Raw genomic sequence first — 18228 nt, forward strand, 5'->3', positions numbered from 1 at the left:
ATCCTGGTGCCTTTTTAAATGAGAATTTAACATCAAAAGCCTACTGTCCACAAAGTTTTCCACCACAGGCAAATTTCCATTATCAAGTTACTCCCACATTACCAAAAATGGAAAAAAAAATGTCTGAGATGGAGCGGTTCATCAGATGAACGTGGAATTACAGCTGACTAGACCCATTGTGCCTGCCGGGCAAGCCTGCGTCTCAGGAGGCAGAAACAGGTAGACAAACTTGTGGGTCCTAACCAGAGTTGCTTAATGGGGCATTAACAAACTTCTGGGCCTCCTTTGTCCATCATGAGCAACACCAAGATGGGCGTAAATGATAGAGCTTGAAAGGGAGCCCTCAAGCATACCCGAGGGCCTCGTTGTTAGTAATCACAACATTTATGTTTCTGTCACTCTTTACAACATTTATTTAAATTTGAAAAAAAGAATATTCTGATGGTGTGCGAAGGATTAGGCATATGTGACGAGTTTCACAAATGATGAAGCTAAAACGCTTTGTCAACCGTTCAGAACTCTCAGTGATATGATATATGAATGATGTGTTAATATGTTAATATAATACAGTTGTTTGCTTCGGTGAAATGGCACGTAATCGAAGTTTTCTGGATAAGTGTTTTTGACCACAATCCAACTTTTAACATGTTCATTCCCTGAGAACAAAACTCAAACTGAGAAACTGCTTTTCTGACTGGAAGATGTGTCATCTGCCCCATTAGCTACACCCATTGAATAGGTTGCACAGAAAGTGATACTGGTGTCTTCTGTCATTGACAATGAAGAATTAAGCTGGTAAATCTTGTTGATCTGTTGAGAGCTCCTGATTAATTATGGGATGATATATTATATATGATTAATTTGATAAAACACATTGGTTTATAACTAAAAATGCAATTTCAAAGCATAATCAAAATCAGCAGCATTACAAAAAACAAATGCAAACAGTACAGCCAAGAGTCCATTGATATGCTTTATTGTTAAAGGGATTAATATTAGTATTTAGCATCAGTTGTCAAGATTTTTTTTTATCAAAGTTATGCAAAGTTATGTACATCGCTAGAGTGCCATATTAACTGTGAAATGGCATCGGTTGCCACCTTAAGCAAATAGAGGTTAGAAATGTATCATGGTGTTATTGATCCAGTCTCGATACGTGCAGACATCCAGGAAAAAACTTTTTCCAGAAAAGGCAGTAACTGTATCATTTATCGCTGTATTAAGAGCATAAATGGCACCCTGGTACTCCACTCCTCCTCCAGAGTCCCCCTGTCAGAGACATTTATGTTAATTCATGTAAGAATATTGTTTATTCTTTGCAATCATTTTAAATAGTAAAACTAGTCTCATTACTCACTGGTGACACGTCCACTGGATTACTGTCAGCTGTCAAAGTGGGCGCTATATATTTTCCATTCTCCAAAGGTACCCATTCATGACCATTAACTGTGATACTTCCACACTGGAGGGTAATCGCTTCGTTACGTTCTAAATAAGAAATAACAGTTGGGGTTTTTTAGGTTGTTGTTTTTTTTAAGGATTGCTCAAGTATTCAGTAGTATATTTTCTAAACATTCATTCAAGTTAGTTGTGTCATCTAAACAGTCTCAAAATTTCCATATTCTGTTCTAACCATCATTTGAAGTTTGTTATTTGTGCTTTAAATAGGCTGCTCATTTATTGCCATGAAGGTCAGGGACAGTTACAGGTATTAGAATGCATCTGACTCACTGATGGTCTTAATTTATGCACCTCACTGATCATCATACTTGTTGTAATGTGTGTTTTGTTTCCAAAATCAAACACCAACCTCAAAAAACACACTGAAAACATTAATCACCTCTTCTGAATTGTGGGGCTGTAGTCATGGCTGCGAGTCCCGCAGTCTCAAGAATGGCACCTCTGGAGGAAAATATCAATAAGAAAACACATCTAAATAACTTTTAAGCAGATTTATTAACTATTTATTAATAACTGCTGCTTTGTTCTTCAGTTTGTGATGAGTTTTATAGCTGAAATTTTGTAGCTAGAAATAAGGCATGGTAACTTACACAGCAGGATTTGTACAACCAAGAGGGGGAATGCCAATAGTTCGTCTGACAGCGCGTTTAGGCAGCTTAAGTAGCATAATGTCATGGTAAATGTTATTCTCCTCAAAAATGTGAGGTGGTTCTTGAATGATCATCAATTGACCTGGACCTGGGTGCACACCTATGATTACTTTCAAACCCCTGAAAATTAAGAAAACGCAGAGTAAGTGAAAAAAAAGACACAGAGAGAGAGAGAGAGCAGATTGTGGAAAAGCATTCATAATGATTCAATCATGGATGCTGAAGATCTGAATTTGCCAAGAAGATGGATGATATTGTTTACCATTTCCAGCAGTGTGCTGATGTCAGAATCCACCATTCTGAGATCAGAGAGCCACCACAGACTAGTTCACCATCATAGTCAATTAATTTTACATGATAGTCGTGCTGCTGTGGCCCGCAGTCTTGACCTCCAATGATTCTCTTATGCAGGTCTAATACTGCACTCAGTGTAATACCTGGAAAAAAGAAAGTCCAACGTAAATACAGACCCTCCTGATTTTAATAAACTGTCTTGTACCACCTGTATAAAAATCCAAAATGGAGATTAAAATAAATATGTGAAAACAAATGTAATGGCTTTTGCCTACTTTGAAATCTCACAGTAACAGTTCTGATGCCACATTTACGAGATGTTGAATGGTCACTTACCAAACCGGAGCAAAAAGAGGAGACTTGTGAGGACAGTCATCTTGTCCAAGATCTGCCCTCAAGCTGGAACAGTGGAGCTTTTTATGTCTTTGATCCTCCACTGCCCTCCTTCAGGTTCACAAACACAAATCCAATTGGCCACAAAGTTAGGTGTTTAGCGTAGCACCGATGGCAGCTGTACGCCCCTGCAATGGATTTGAATAGGGACAAACTGGGGCACCAGAGGAAATATATTTAGGTTTCATTTATAAGCAATTCAAATAAAAAAATTATATATTTCTGTTTTTTTTTTCTTTCTCAAGCAGATGCTAAATGAAGTGGAAATGGTTCATTTTATTACAGCACATGGAAAAATGCAAATTAGAGACAACAGGAGATTGGGATTACATACACACATTTTAGTAGTTGCAGTTTGTGGGTAATTCACAACACTTGAGTCGAGGGGTTAAAGAGCAAACAAGGAGATGGCTGAGTGGTTTAAGCCTCATTATGGGTCCTGTGTGATGAGGATGACTTGAAGACTTCAGTGTAAGTACAGTAAGTTATCAGTAAGTTATCAGTGATGGCAAAAAGTTGAAGGGAGAAAACTAACAAATAGAATATTTATTTTCTTTGAAAAGATGGCAATGTGATAATTGTTCATCCTATTTGACTGACTTGCAAAAAATGGATTTGAAAACAAATGAGAATGACAGTGTCATACTGTCAACTTTAATATGCCGAGAGAAAGTCAATAATAATATCTTCTGAAGTCTATGTCAGTTACTTGGGAGAATATTTTCCAGGTTTATCACAGGAGATGACCTTGAGGCCCATGAATTTGGTCAAACAAAACTTTGTCTCATAGTTAGATAGTAGATTAAATTTTATTAACAAATGCTCGGAACACCTTGGTTCCCACTGTTCATGTGGTGAACACACATACATGTCAATCTACATATCAATTAGCAGATTTACATACAGGTAACCGCATTTTCTACTCAAACATTAGTCAGTATTCAGTGCCATGATAATAGAAAAAGAACACCTGGTGTGAGGTTGTAAAGCCTGGATTCAAGCAGAGCATCTGTCTGCATTCATGTTCAATGATCTAGACAAGAAGGAATAATTTACTCCGAATAGCACAGGTCAGGATACTTTCAAATTGATGGTGTATTTGGGAGAATGAGAGGTAAATCCACACCCTGTGCTGATTATAGTGCCATAGGAATGTGCAAGCAGAGAGAAAATGAATCAGATAGAATGAGAGATGTGTTCCGTCAGAGAAGTGGCATTCCGTTCTCTGATAATGACAACAGGCCATATGAACAGCAATTAAAAATAGCACTCCATAATGGTACACGTACAGAAATGGCCCTCGCTACCGGTCTCCGTACACACCCCACGGGTAACCGCCAAACCAATGAAGGACCCGGAAGGGCGTTGTTTAGACTGTAGACTGGGGGCGGTCCTGGTTCGCGATTGGCCCGGAGTCTACACTTGCGGGCAGAGTGTAGACAGCCTGGCCCTCTGATTGGTCCGGAGTCTACACCTACGAAGCGAGGTGTAGACGGGGAAGCATTCCGATTGGTCCCGAAGGCGGAAGGCGGGCCCCCGAGGGGCCCCGATCATCCGAGCCCAATAAGATGGCCGCGCGCAAGTGTGTCTTGAATCGACCTGCGAAAATTTGAATTGAGGTAAGTCAGCCCATCTTTCCTTTCATATTTGCGTGCTTTTTGCGTGCTCGGAAGCATATCTTTGCAATAGTACCTGTAAATGTGCTCGAAAGCTAACCTTGTCCGTGAAAAAACAACTTTTCGCTAGCGGGATAATCGCATCTATAGACATTGTGTTATTGAGGTGCCTCCATGCTCGAATTGCTTGTTTGCCTTCTTTGTTTCCGAATTAAATGTTTACGTTCAATGTTGTGACCTACATGCCTATTGAGTGTTACAAACAAAAGAATGTCCATGAGTGTGTAGGGACAATACAGCCGAGAAAGGTGGGAAGTGGGAGGACAATACAGCCTTGTCAGGTGGGAAGTGGGGGGAACAATACAGCCAAGAAAGGTGAGGGCAGCCAGATGTGGGCAGCAAGTGCAAGTACCTGGGAAGTGCCTTGCTTGGTGGCAGTAGTAATCTCTGAGTTAGTTGTTTGCTTGCACATGACACTTTGCTTTGGTTGTGTTTTTCAGATAAACCTTCTGCAATGGACCCATTAATGCCATCGCTGTGTATTCTGGACACAAGTGTGCCACAGGATGGCAGCAGTGCGTTCTGAAGGCCTCAAAAGAGGTACGGGACCAGTCGAAACCACATCAGCCCACTGATGACAGTGGACTGAGATGTCTTAAGACTGCCTGTGATGAAGGTAAGGTAATCAGGGTCAAATATATGTTTTGGTGCTCAGTTGACTCACTCTACTTGGACAAATGTGGCATTAAAGACATAACCGTTTGTCTTCAGCTAAAAGGAGATGCCGCCTGGTCACCCAAAATCCCTCAGAGGTGCAGTGGATTCTGACTTTTGGCAAGTACCGAGGCAAAAGCTTCCACTGGCTGGTGGAAAAACAATGTTGGCTACATTAAATAGTAAGTGTGCTGTTCTAAACAAAATAAATCTTTGCTCAGTCTTGTCCCGTTAAGTGATTCATAATTAAATGTGATATTTCAGTATCGTCGATCGCCACGTTAAAGAGAAGCAGCGGCCAGAGAGAGGACCGATAAATGATGAGTTCTTTTCGCAAGTCTCCTGCCACCTGGAGATGTGTGTGGACAGAGCCATTTATGGACAGGGTGAAATGTAATTGTTAATATTATGCACAAGCTTTTCAGAACGCAGTGAGGACTGAAGCTACATTTGAGATGAGTTATGTTTACGTTGGCCTTTTTCTCCCACATTTCACTAAAGCTGCAGCAGAAAAGGCCAAAAGACCTGGAAAACAGAGCTGGCCAGCTTCTGCACACAAGTCCGTCAGACGCACCACTCCATCGTTGACGGCAAGATCGCCGTCTGAACCACACATCGAGGTGACTCTTTGCTCCATATCCTGGGGACGCCACACTAAAGTGTGCCAATACGAAAACTTACACTAAAACGCATCCTTTCAGGACAAACATGGAAAGATGAAGTGGAGGAAGGTCCTGAAGGATGACAGGATGTGGTTTCATCCTGTGGTTTCAGACATACTGTCCAAACAGCAAAAAGTCATCATCTCCAGGACTCGAAGGCCAGACTTTTGACACTTTTGCAGACTTTCAAAGGGCTGTGGACATTCTTTTGGGACCTCATTTCCAGGTGTAAGCAAAGAAAATTGGAGTGTTTTATTGACTGCACTTGACAATAAATGCTTCTTTGTACTTGACAATAAGTTAAAAAAAAATAAAATAAGACTGTCAACAGGTCATGGCCACAGCTTTTTCATTTTTATTTTGTAGCACTCATTGGGAAATTAAGTGTTCTTGCTCTTCAGTGTCACCTGGGTGGGGCCACCTCTCTTTAATCACAGTCAGTGCTTTATTCATTTCCAAACATAGGACGCCTCCATTTCCAAGACACCTGGCAAAGTCTTCTGGGCCACCACAATGTAGGAACCTGCAAGGGACCAATGACAGCATCATCACTGTTTTTCTTGCATGACAAATGTTATTCCTCAACTACAGCAAGCAACAACAGGCCCGGGCATGGTATTCTTTACCATCTTTTCAATTTCTGACTGCACAAATAACATCACTTGTGTGTTCAAATACTACTACACCCACAGACCGTCATCGCTTTGCCCTGCATTCATTTTTCCATCCAGCAGATGGCTCAATAGCTTGATGGCTTACATTTCAATGAAAGATTTTGACAGATATTTATAACCATTTGGGACATTTGACATGCCAAGAGCAGTTAGGCCCTGTATGCTCGCGGTTCCCTGTCAAAAAACTTGACAAAAACCACAATTTGTCTACACTTGGTTTTGCACGTCGTACGGGTCGGCCTCACGCAGGAGTGGGCAAAAGGGGAGTGCATGGGATTTGATTAATCAATGGAACGCTGTACATGCGTAAAAATTGCACTCAAGAACCCCTGAGAGAAATGGCGGGAAAGAGAAAATGAGAAATACAAAATCCCCATGCAGGTTATGGGTAATCATGCATACTGTTATGCGCAAGAAGGTCAGACACAACTAGGATCGCTACATGCTGACACTTGCAGGATCATCTATACACCCTGCAAGGTAACAAAAGATCCAGATTGGAAACAAAGTGCGACGCTGATTTACCGACCATCCTGTCTAAGGCGAACCAACTGCAATTATACAGTCTGTAATGAAGAATGTGTCCAAAATCGTCATTGTGATTCCTATATGTTTAACAAGACTACACAATTGTGCCCAAGTGGCTATAATTGCACTTGCACCTATTCACAAGGCACACCAGGACAAAATGGCACGTATTTGATCAACAACGGTTGGTTGCTTTGTGGACACAACGCGTATGCTCACCTACCAGCAAACTGGTCAGGAGTGTGCGCTCCGGTCCACCTCAATGATCACACAGGCCTAATTTAGGCTGCTAATGCCAGAACCGTTCCACAGTCGCGTTGCAGGAGAGATTTAAATATAGATTACAAACCACATGACTCAGATGTACCACAAGAGTTTAAACACTGGACAGAGGGAGAAAAAGTTGTTATCTGTTTCCTTGGGTAGGTGTGGCAAAGAACAAATTAAAATTAGAAACAGTTGATTATAGACTGAAAGTGTTTACTAATTTGACAAAGGTTGCTCTTACAGGAGTTAAAGAAGAACTGACTGCGCTGAGACTAATGACTATGCAGAAAAGGATGGCCTTAGATCTATTGACAGCATCCAGAGGAGTTTGCGCGATGGTAGGAGATTACTGTTGCACATTTGTCCCAGAAAATGATGCAGATGACCACTTGATAGATAGCGCACTGAAAAATTTGACCAAATTACAGAAGGCAATGATTGATGATGGCAGTCCCTCATTAGACTGGTTTACAAGCATGATTTTAAGATGGAGGGAACTGTTGTTCAAGATGTTGTTCAAGGCAGTAATAGGGATAGTAGTGATAGTATTAGCCATATTAGCTTGTTGTGTAGTACCTCTTGTTCGGGGTTGCATTGATCGGCTCGTGGATTCGGCTGTGACTAGTGCTTTGCTGCAGATGGAAGAACGACCTCTACTGGATGAAGGGGAAGTGGATTCACAAGAAGATTGGACTAATGCACTGCATGATGTTGAAGATCTGTTTGAAATGTCTTAAGTTGCACCCACATTGAACTCTGGGTGTAAGAAATGTATTGTCTCGGAAAATTAAGTAATACATTTAAAGTTCATAAAAGTGAAAAGATGTATTATGGATAATGAGAATCTAGATGCACTTAACGATAAACAGGACACAAATGTGAGAATAATTATAGTGTATTAAAAAATAATTATATTGTTATCATTTAAATGCATTTGTATGTTTAGCACCTAAGTGCATGAAGAAGGAACAGAGTGTTTTTCACCTCTCTTGATTTAGTACACTTGTCCAGAGCACCAGATTTACTGTGAGATTGTTATCTAAAACCCTAAAAGCATCTTGAGAAGAGGTGAAAATTCCACATGGATAATGAGCTGATGTGACTAAAGGAAGGAGGTTTGTAGAGGGGCAGCAGAGTGTCGGAGGGTGTTCCACAGTGAACTGCTGCTCGCTCTCCCTTGCAAGGTTACCTGTGTCTGTGTCTTTTGTTGATTCACGCAGGGTTTTGCTGGGTTGCTCAATTTCAACTTTAACATATGCTATTGATGAACATTTGACCCACAGTCTTGCCCATCGATGACTCTCTTCTGCAAGTCCAAAGTTGTGCTACTTGTACAGTGTAAATGCCAAGGTTGTTCTTATAGTAATAATAGAATTGTATCATTCAGTATGACAATGGCATGTGAAGAAACAGTCGCTCACTCTGTTGAGGACTAGGCTGAGAAGCAGAGGGTTCTCGGTTCGAGCTGCAGACCAGAAGCAACATGGAAGGCGTTCTGGTGCTAGGTTAAGGTGCCAGAACACCTTTTGAGAACTGCCAAGGTACCCTTTAGCAAGGTACTAAACCCACAAATGCTTATATAGGTCCCTGCAGTGAACTGGGCACTCATCCAAGGGTGGACTCTGCCTTCGCCCATTGTGACAAGACAATAGAATGTCAATTCCGTGATGTGCATTGCAGTTGATGTGGAGACTGTCTAAAAAAGGTGGTCCTACATGTTCAACCAAACATCTGAGAAACAGACTATCATTAAAATGAGACTTACTAATGCCAAACAGGAGAAGAAAAGTCAAGCGGCTCATCATGTGGAATGGCTGAGCTTCAAAATCCTGGTGCCTTTTTAAATGAGACTTTAACATCAAAAGCCTACTGTCCACAAAGTTTTCCACCACAGGCAAATTTCCATTATCAAGTTACTCCCACATTACCAAAAATGGAAAAAAATGTAGGAGATGGGGTGGTTCAGCAGATGAACGTGGAATTACAGCTGACTAGACCCATTGTGCCTGCCGGGCAAGCCTGCGTCTCAGGAGGCAGAAACAGGTAGACAAACTTGTGGGTCCTAACCAGAGTTGCTTAATGGGGCATTAACAAACTTCTGGGCCTCCTTTGTCCATCATGAGCAACACCAAGATGGGCGTGAATGATAGAGCTTGAAAGGGAGCCCTCAAGCATACCCGAGGGCCTCGTTGTTAGTAATCACAACATTTATGTTTCTGTCACTCTTTACAACATTTATTTAAATTTGAAAAAAAGAATATTCTGATGGCGTGCGAAGGATTAGGCATATGTGACGAGTTTCACGATTTAATCTCACAAATGACGAAGCTTAAACGCTTTTTCAACCGTTCAGAACTCTCAGTGATATGATATATGAATGATATGTATATAATATAATACACTTGTTTGCTTCGGTGAAATGGTCATTTATATGGTGGTTTTAAATGTGCATGTAATCAAAGTTTTCTGGATATGTGTTTCTGACCGCAACCTAACTTTAAACATGTTCATTTCCCGAGAACAAAACTGAAACTGAGAAACTGCTTTTCTGACTGGCTCATTAGCTACACCCTTTGAAAAGGTTGCCCAGAAAGTGATACTGGCTGGTAAACCTTGTTGATCTGTTCAGAGCTCCTGATTAATTATGGGATGATATATTATGTATAATTAATTTGATAAAACACATTGGTTTATAACTAAAAATGCAATTTCAAAGCATAATCAAAATCAGCAGCATTACAAAAAAAACAAATGCAAACAGTACAGCCAAGAGTCCATTGATATGCTTTATTGTTAAAGGGAATAATATTAGTATTTAGCAACAGTTGTCAAGAATTTTTTTAATCAAAGTTAATACAGCGCTAGAGTGCTATATTAAATGTGAAATGGCATCGGTTGCCACCTTAAGCAAATAGAGGTCTGTAATTTATCATGGTGTTATTGATCCAGTCTCTGTACTGGCAGACATCCAGGAAAAAATTCATTCCAGCAAAGGCAGTAACTCCATCAGTTATCGCTGTATTAAGACCATAAATGGCATCCTGGTACTCCACTCCTCCTCCAGAGTCCCCCTGTCAGAGACATTTATGTTAATTCATGTAAGAATATTGTTTATTCTTTGCAATCATTTTAAATAGTGAAAATAGTCTCACTACTCACTTGTGACACGTCCACTGGATTACTGTCAGCTGTCAAAGTGTGCGCTTGATATTTTGTATCCCCCACTTGAGTCATGTATTGATGACCATTAACTGTGATTTGTCCACACTGGAGGGTAATTGCTTCATTTCTTTCTAAAGAAGAAATGTGTGTTTTGTTTCCAAAATCAAATACCAACCTCAAAAAAGACACTGAAAACATTAATCACCTCTTCTGAATTGTGGGGCTGTAGTCATGGCTGAGAGGTTGTTGTTTTTTTTAAGGATTGCTCAAGTATTCAGTAGTATATTTTCTAAACATTCATTCAAGTTAGTTGTGTCATCTAAACAGTCTCAAAATTTCCATATTCTGTTCTAACCATCATTTGAAGTTTGTTATTTGTGCTTTAAATAGGCTGCTCATTTATTGCCATGAAGGTCAGGGACAGTTACAGGTATTAGAATGCATCTGACTCACTGATGGTCTTAATTTATGCACCTCACTGATCATCAGACTTGTTGTAATGTGTGTTTTGTTTCCAAAGTCAAACATCAACCTCAAAAAACACACTGAAAACATTAATCACCTCTTCTGAATTGTGGGGCTGTAGTCATGGCTGCGAGTCCCGCAGTCTCAAGAATGGCACCTCTGGAGGAAAATATCAATAAGAAAACACATCTAAATAACTTTTAAGCAGATTTTTTTAACTATTTATTAATAACTGCTGCTTTGTTCTTCAGTTTGTGATGAGTTTTATAGCTGAAATTTTGTAGCTAGAAATAAGGCATGGTAACTTACACACCAGGATTTGTACAACCAAGAGGGGGAATGCCAATAGTTCGTCTGACAGCGCGTTTAGGCAGCTTAAGTAGCATAATGTCATGGTAAATGTTATTCTCCTCATAAATCTGAGGTGGTTCTTGAATGATCATCAATTGACCTGGACCTGGGTGCACACCTACGATTACTTTCAAACCCCTGAAAATTAAGAAAAGGCAGAAGAAGAAGTAAAAAAAAGACAGAGAGAGAGAGCAGTTTGGGGAAGAGCATTCATAATGATTCAATCATGGATGCTGAAGATCTGAATTTGCCAAGAAGATGGATGATATTGTTTACCATATCCAGCAGTGTGCTGATGTCAGAATCCACCATTCTGAGATCAGAGAGCCACCACAGACTAGTTCACCATCATAGCCAATTAATTTTACATGATAGTCGTGCTGCTGTGGCCCGCAGTCTTGACCTCCAATGATTCTCTTATGCAGGTCTAATACTGCACTCAGTGTAATACCTGGAAAAAAGAAAGTCCAACGTAAATACAGACCCTCCTGATTTTAATAAACTGTCTTGTACCACCTGTATAAAAATCCAAAATGGAGATTAAAATAAATATGTGAAAACAAATGTAATGGCTTTTGCCTACTTTGAAATCTCACAGTAACAGTTCTGATGCCACATTTACGAGATGTTGAATGGTCACTTACCAAACCGGAGCAAAAAGAGGAGACTTGTGAGGACAGTCATCTTGTCCAACATCTGCCCTCAAGCTGGAACAGTGGAGCTTTTTATATCTTTGATCCTCAACTTCCCTCCTTCAAGTTCACAAACACAAATCCAATTGGCCACAAAGTTAGGTGTTTAGCATAGCACCGATGGCAGCTGTACGCCCCTGCAATGGATTTGAATAGGGACAAACTGGGGCACCAGAGGAAATACATTTATGTTTCATTTATAAGCAATTTAAATTAAAAAAATTATATATTTCTGTTTTTTCTTTTTCAAGCAGATGCTAAATGAAGTGGAAATGGTTCATTTTATTACAGCACATGGAAAAATGCAAATTAGAGACAACAGGAGATTGGGATTACATACACTCATTTTAGTGCTCACAGTTTATGGGTAATTGACAACACTTGAGTCGAGGGGTTAAAGAGCAAACAAGGAGATGGCTGAGTGGTTTAAGCCTCATTATGGGTCCTGTGTGATGAGGATGACTTGAAGACATCAGTGTAAGTACAGTAAGTTATCAGTAAGTTATCAGTGATGGCAACAAGTTGAAGGGAGAAAAACTAACAAAGAGAATATTTATCTTCTTTGAAAAGATAGCAATGTAATAATTGTTCATCCTTTTTGACTGACTTGGAAAAAATAGATTTGAAAACAAATGAGAATGACAGTGTCATACTGTCAACTTTAATATGCCGAGAGAAGGTCCATAATAATATCTTCTGAAGTCTACGTCAGTTACTTGGGAGAATATTTTCCAGGTTTATCACAGGAGATGACCTTGAGGTTCTTGAATTTGGTCAAACAAAACTTTGCCTCATAGTGAGATAGTAGATTAAATTTTATTAACAAAGGCTCGGAACACCATGGTTCCCACTGTTTATGGGGTGAACACACATACATGTCAATCTACATATCACTTAGCAGATTTACATACAGGTAACCGCATTTTCTACTCAAACATTAGTCAGTATTCAATGCCATGATAATAGAAAAAGAACACCTGGTGTGAGGTTGTAAAGCCTGGATTCAAGCAGAGCATCTGTCTGCATTCATGCTCAATGAAATAGACAGGAAAGGAATAATTTACTCTGAATACCACAGGTCAGGATACTTTTTTGCAATATTATTATGGTTTTAAAGAACAAAGAAGAATCAGCGGGAGGGTCCCCCTACATGAGCCTGGTCCTGTTCAAGGTTTCTTCCTGTTAAAGGGGAGTTTTTCCTTGTCACTGTTGTTTGTTGGGGGTCAGGCCCTGGGATTCTGTGAAGTGCCAAAAACAAAATTTGATTGTAACAGATGCTATATAAATAAAGATTGATTGATGATTGATTGAAGAATCCAATGACATAATTCCAAACCAAGCCAAAGTCCTTCCCATCTCACATTATACACTCATCTCTCTGCTGTCAATTCTCAAAACTACTAGAAAAAAGTTTTTCACTCGACGATGATGAAGATTTAATTACAAAACACAATATACGGGACTAACAACAATATGGTTTAATTTGCACTCATAAATTTTGTAGTAGAAATCAAAACAGGAGTAGAAAGAACATAACTGGAATATTTTTAAGCCTAAAAAAAGCATTTGATAAGGTAGATTGTCAACTGGATGTTCATATACCTAAAGAATAGACATCAGTTTGTGGAAATAAATAATATCTAATGACAACTACAGAAAGTAACATGTGGAATGCCACGGGGGTCAGTCTTGGAACCATTGGACTTCATTTTGAACATCAACAACATATGCGAAATATGGAAAACCATCAAAGCATTTGTGCTAGAGGACAACAAGACCCTGCTATGCAGTGGTAGCAATTTGGAATGACTATTGGACAGTGCCGGCAAGGAATTGAACAGGAGGAAGACCTAGTTGGTCTAGAATAGATTAAAACTTTATCCAAATAAAACAATATTCATATACTTTGGGGGAAAAAATCCATAAAAGCAAGCATTAAACTTATAAAGAAAACATGGAAATCTGGAAAAAGCAACATTCACTGCTTCACTGAATCCTAATTGATAATAAATTAACCTTAAACCCACATACAAATTATACCAAAGAACATAGCAAAACACAGTGGTTTTCACCTTGGAACTGAGGCCAGTGAGGCCAGCTGTACTTGATGTTCTTAGTTCTTCTTTGAATTTAATGGCTTTCACCCAGAGAGTAACCTCTGTTAGTCTTGTATGTATTCAGTTAACATTCAAGGCAATTGGGAGTGTAGGCTACAACCATGGTGTTCACATGACATGTTGAATAATAACTACACTGCATAAGATAAAGAAATAAAGCATATTCAAGCCTTTTTGATCATGAAATACTGATGTTTTGGAGGATGATGGCTTCCATTGCATCACTTAGCACCTTCATGGAGGATGAATCTGTTTTTGTTGAACCAGGCCGATAAGAAGACAAAATGTTGTGGCTCACTATGATTATTCACTAAGAAGTGATTGAAATTTTTGTGTGGAGAACACCATACCCACCAGGACTGTATGGAGCTTCTCCAACAGCAAGCCCTGGATCATCCCAGACATAAAGGCCCTCCTGAAGGAGAAGAAGAGGGCTTTTGTGTCTGGAGACAAGGAGGAGCTGAAGACTGTGCAGAGGGAACTGAGGAGGAAGATCAGACAGGAGAAGGACAACTACAGGAGGAAGATGGAAAACCAGCTGCAACAGAACAACATCTGTGGGGTATGGAAGGGACTGAAGACCATCTCGGGCTTCAGGGGGCAGAAGTCCCAACCTGTGGGTGACCGGGGGTGGGCTAACGACCCGAACTTGTTTTTCAAAGATTTGATCAGGTACCCACCCCTCCCCCAGCCCAGTCTCCTCTGCTGCTACCCCCGCCACTGTCTGTGCCCCCAATTGACTGTTCCTCCTGTCCCCCCTCCCCCTCTCTCATGACCTTCAGCTCACACATACCTGAAACTTCACACTCTGGCCCATGCCCCCCCACCAACACCTCCCTGCTCCAGCCTTTCCCTCACACCACACCAGGTGAGGAAGGCCCTGAAGAAGAACAGGGCCAGGAAAGCGACGGGTCCGGATGGCATCAGCTCCAGGCTCCTGAAGTCCTGCGCAGACCAGCTGTGTGGGATCTTCAGTCACACGTTCAACCTGAGCCTGAAGCTGGGGAGAGTGCCACAGCTGTGGAAGACATCCTGCATCGTCCTAGTGCCGAAGACACCGCACCCTAAGGAACTCAACAGCTACAGGCCGGTAGCCCTGACGTCTCATCTGATGAAGACGCTGGAGAGACTCATCCTCGATCACCTGCGCCCACTGGTGAGCTCCTTCATGGACCTGTTGCAGTTCGCCTACCAGCCGAGCATCGGGGTGGACGATGCTGTCATCTACCTCCCCCACACCTCGCTCACTCACCTGGAGAAGGCTGGAAGCATTGTGAGGATCATGTTTTTTGATTCCTCCAGTGCATTCAACACCATCCAGCCCAGGCTGCTGGGGGACAAACTGCAGGTAGCTGGGATGGACCATCACCTCACAACATGGATTCTGGACTACCTCACACAAAGACCACAGTTTGTGAGGGTGAAGGGCTCCAAGTCAGATCGGCTTCTCTGCAGCACTGGTGTCCCGCAGGGAACAGTTCTGGCTCCTTTCCTGTTCACCCTCGACACCGCAAACTTTTCACACAGTACATCTTCATGTCACCTCCAGAAGTTCTCTAACGACTCTGCTGCTGTTGGCCTCATCACTGATGGGGACGAAACGGAGTACAGAGGACTTATTCAGGACTTTGTGGACTGGAGCCTGCGGAACAACCTCCAGATCAACGCTAGCAAAACCAAGGAGCTGGTGGTGGATTTCCGCAGGTGTAACAATCCCCCGCCTGCACCGGTGAACGCCCTGGGAACGGATGTTGACGTGGTGGAGTCCTACAAGTACCTGGGTGTTCACCTAAACAATAACCTGGACTGGACACACAACACAGACGCCCTTGTCAAAAAGGGCAATAGCAGACTGATCCTGCTCAGGAGGCTGAGGTCTTTTGGTGTGCAGAGACCACTCCTGAGGACTTTCTATGACTCTGTGGTGGGATCAGCCATCTTCTATGGGATTATATATTCTGATATGTATATTGTATTCACCCTCTGTACTATGTACAGGTATACAGGGGCTGAGTATCCATTTATCTGGATTATTGTAAATATACATCCTCTTTGCATATTCTGAATTCTATTCTATTTTATTTTTATCTTAATTGTCTCTGCATGCTCTTGCTGTTGTTGCGCTGTAAATTTCCCTGTGTGGGACAATAAAGGACCTGAATCTGAATCTGAATCTGAAATGCACTCATTAATGCTGTGAGTAGTATGTGTGTGTGTGTGTGTGTGTTTTAGGGATGATTGCTCAGCCTTGCGAATGTAAAGGAATAAAGTGAGAGAGTGTAACATGCATTCAAACAAAAAAAACAAAACAGAGTCAGATGAAATGAAGAGTGAATCCATATCCATATTTTATTGACAGATTAAAAGACTAATCTGTGACAGGACCAGTCAAAGTCAACCTTTCAGTAGGTTATTAAGCTGTAACTGCATTTATCCAATTAAGAATTGGACAAACTTCCAAATACGGCAATTGGGGATACAGATGAGGTTCATTCTCATATGACATCACACCATATATCATGTCATTGTGAATCACTGCTCCTCCCACATCCGTCTGTAAGTCAGATGTGTAGTTGCATTAAATACTAGTCAGAAGTATAGCAGGGGAAAAAAGGTTAAATCTGGCCTAAATAAAAACTCACCAAAGGTATGTCCATTCGCTTTTGTGTATCATGGAAGAAGAAATAATGCTTTCTTTCAACCTTCTTACAGTCGTCGAGCTTGAGTTTTACACACTGGAGTTTATGTGATTCCCTCGAGTCTAAACCAAAGTATAAAAGTTACTGGTTGACAAGCTTAATCCAAATGGCAGTCCAGTTCAAAGGATTTAAAGTCACCACGGGGCCAATTAACCTCTAAATCCACTCCAGTGACCTGAATATTTTCATTAAAGCCTTAAGGAAAAAACAAGCATGAAGTGGGGTAAAATAAGCCACGTGACTTATAAACAATAAACCACTCTGATTTGTCAAAAGTTGTTTTTGCCAATGAGGTATTCTTTTATCCACAATCACTGTTACTTGAATTCCCAGCCCTTGTAGGATAAATTCAAATGCATCGCACCTGTTTTACCAAGCTCTGTCGTCTTCAGCCCATATCCTGCGATTTTAACAAAGTCAGCGTCCCTGCAACGAAGAACATTGTTTCATTCCACTGGTGTTTCTCCTCTCTGAAGTCTTGTCTTTTTAGATGCGTGAAAGGGAGGGAATCCCAACTTACGCAGGAAGTGGACAGGTAGGCAGTTTCACAGGTTCGATTTTAGTTGGACTAGGTAATTTCAGCAGCATTAAATCAGACATGCCAGCATTGTTCTTTCTAATCACAGGTGGATTATTGATGATGATTGTTCGACCAGGTCCTGGATGTCCACCCAAAATTATTTTCATCCCCCTAACAAGTCAGACAAGATCATAAATAGTCAGTGTATAAAATGTAGAAAATCCCCCTGTGATGTTGCACTGAACAGAAACATTTGTTTAGAACCGTTGAACCGTTTTCTCTTTCTCACCACAAATAGCAATAGGCCTCAGTCAAAATCCAGGAGTCACTGATCAGGGATCCAGCGCACATGATTGTGCCTTGAGAGTCGGTTATCACCACGTGGTACAGCCGCTCTGTAGAGTCGCATATTTTCAGTTCTTTGCTGGCCACTGTGCCCAACATAACTCCTAAAAGAAAAGTTAATTAGAGCAACTCATTGGCTTTTGAGAATTTGAACTTGTGAATAATAACTCACCAAACCAAAGCATGAAGCATCTCAGGATGTTCATCTTGACAGAGCAACAAGGGCACTGAGACAACTTCTGTGTCATTTTAATATAGTGGCTGTGGGGTGTGGTTGGAGATTATGGTAATCTAGTATTTGCTTCTTCTTCTCTTTTTTTTTAGCTGCAGATACGTTTTACCTGGACCTCGGTCCCCAATTGTCTTCAATTGTACTTTCATGCTTCAGCAAACATTAAAGGATCAGAGTATGAAACATTTCAAAATAAATGTTAAACGAATTTTTAAACCTTAAACGGATAAAAATATCTAATCTAAAAGATTGGCTCAAGATTATGCTACAAGACCCTCTGCCCTCTAATTATCTTCCTTTCTAACTCGTATAAAACATAATTTATTATTATAACTATAACAGCTCATTCAGTAAAATTAGGCAAATCGATTTTAATGAAGCTTTGA

At 40.8% G+C, this 18228-nt stretch overlaps 3 protein-coding genes and 2 long non-coding RNA genes across 5 annotated transcripts; 1 reads left to right on the forward strand and 4 right to left on the reverse strand.

The window, feature by feature from the left end:
• Positions 1-959: 959 nt before the first annotated feature.
• LOC105419868 (kallikrein-8-like) lies at positions 960-2900 on the reverse strand. Its single transcript, XM_029850494.1, has 6 exons — positions 2742-2900; positions 2374-2548; positions 2052-2231; positions 1841-1902; positions 1358-1488; positions 960-1269 (listed from the first exon to the last, which is right to left on the reverse strand). Exons 1-6 carry the CDS (start codon positions 2779-2781, stop codon positions 1117-1119), a joined length of 741 nt encoding a protein of 246 aa, XP_029706354.1. The 5' UTR covers positions 2782-2900; the 3' UTR covers positions 960-1116.
• Positions 2901-3618: 718 nt separating this feature from the next.
• Positions 3619-6122, forward strand: LOC105419964 (uncharacterized). Its single transcript, XR_966388.2, has 5 exons — positions 3619-4417; positions 4915-5090; positions 5186-5310; positions 5393-5521; positions 5630-6122. It is a non-coding gene; the product is annotated as an uncharacterized lncRNA (long non-coding RNA).
• Positions 6123-9146, reverse strand: LOC105419554 (uncharacterized). The gene is made up of 2 exons (XR_003891502.1): positions 9025-9146; positions 6123-6313 (listed from the first exon to the last, which is right to left on the reverse strand). It is a non-coding gene; the product is annotated as an uncharacterized lncRNA (long non-coding RNA).
• Positions 9147-10019: 873 nt separating this feature from the next.
• LOC115253375 (trypsin-1-like) lies at positions 10020-11987 on the reverse strand. Its single transcript, XM_029851480.1, has 6 exons — positions 11882-11987; positions 11514-11688; positions 11196-11375; positions 10984-11045; positions 10419-10552; positions 10020-10330 (listed from the first exon to the last, which is right to left on the reverse strand). The coding sequence occupies exons 1-6, from the start codon at positions 11931-11933 to the stop codon at positions 10163-10165; spliced, it is 771 nt and encodes a 256-aa protein (XP_029707340.1). The 5' UTR covers positions 11934-11987; the 3' UTR covers positions 10020-10162.
• Positions 11988-16365: 4378 nt separating this feature from the next.
• LOC105418898 (trypsin-1-like) lies at positions 16366-17859 on the reverse strand. The gene is made up of 6 exons (XM_011620017.2): positions 17783-17859; positions 17555-17714; positions 17266-17436; positions 17110-17171; positions 16689-16807; positions 16366-16600 (listed from the first exon to the last, which is right to left on the reverse strand). Exons 1-6 carry the CDS (start codon positions 17856-17858, stop codon positions 16460-16462), a joined length of 729 nt encoding a protein of 242 aa, XP_011618319.2. The 5' UTR covers position 17859; the 3' UTR covers positions 16366-16459.
• Between the last annotated feature and the right edge of the window lie 369 nt (positions 17860-18228).

Source organism: Takifugu rubripes, chromosome 17 (assembly GCF_901000725.2).
Source record: "Takifugu rubripes chromosome 17, fTakRub1.2, whole genome shotgun sequence".
Classification (NCBI taxonomy): domain Eukaryota; kingdom Metazoa; phylum Chordata; class Actinopteri; order Tetraodontiformes; family Tetraodontidae; genus Takifugu; species Takifugu rubripes.

Bases quoted from the DNA above. Each gene is read 5' to 3' on its own strand.
- LOC115253375 (XM_029851480.1), bottom strand. From the start codon at position 11,933: ATGTTGGACAAGATGACTGTCCTCACAAGTCTCCTCTTTTTGCTCCGG. The intron at 11,689-11,881 runs GTAAGTGACCAT...TCTTTTTTCCAG, and splicing joins CCTCTTTTTGCTCCGGTTTG to GTATTACACTGAGTGCAGTA. The intron at 10,553-10,983 runs GTGATTAATGTT...TTTCTTCTTTAG, and splicing joins AGCCCCACAATTCAGAAGAG to AAAGAAATGAAGCAATTACC.
- LOC105418898 (XM_011620017.2), bottom strand. From the start codon at position 17,858: ATGACACAGAAGTTGTCTCAGTGCCCTTGTTGCTCTGTCAAGATGAAC. The intron at 16,808-17,109 runs GTGCGATGCATT...ACTTTGGTTTAG, and splicing joins GACAGAGCTTGGTAAAACAG to ACTCGAGGGAATCACATAAA. The intron at 16,601-16,688 runs GTGAGTTTTTAT...TCTGACTTACAG, and splicing joins AGCGAATGGACATACCTTTG to ACGGATGTGGGAGGAGCAGT.
- LOC105419868 (XM_029850494.1), bottom strand. From the start codon at position 2,781: ATGACTGTCCTCACAAGTCTCCTCTTTTTGCTCCGGTTTG. The intron at 2,232-2,373 runs GTAAACAATATC...CTTAATTTTCAG, and splicing joins TCAGCACACTGCTGGAAATG to GGGTTTGAAAGTAATCATAG. The intron at 1,903-2,051 runs GTAAGTTACCAT...ATTTTCCTCCAG, and splicing joins GGTTGTACAAATCCTGCTGT to AGGTGCCATTCTTGAGACTG.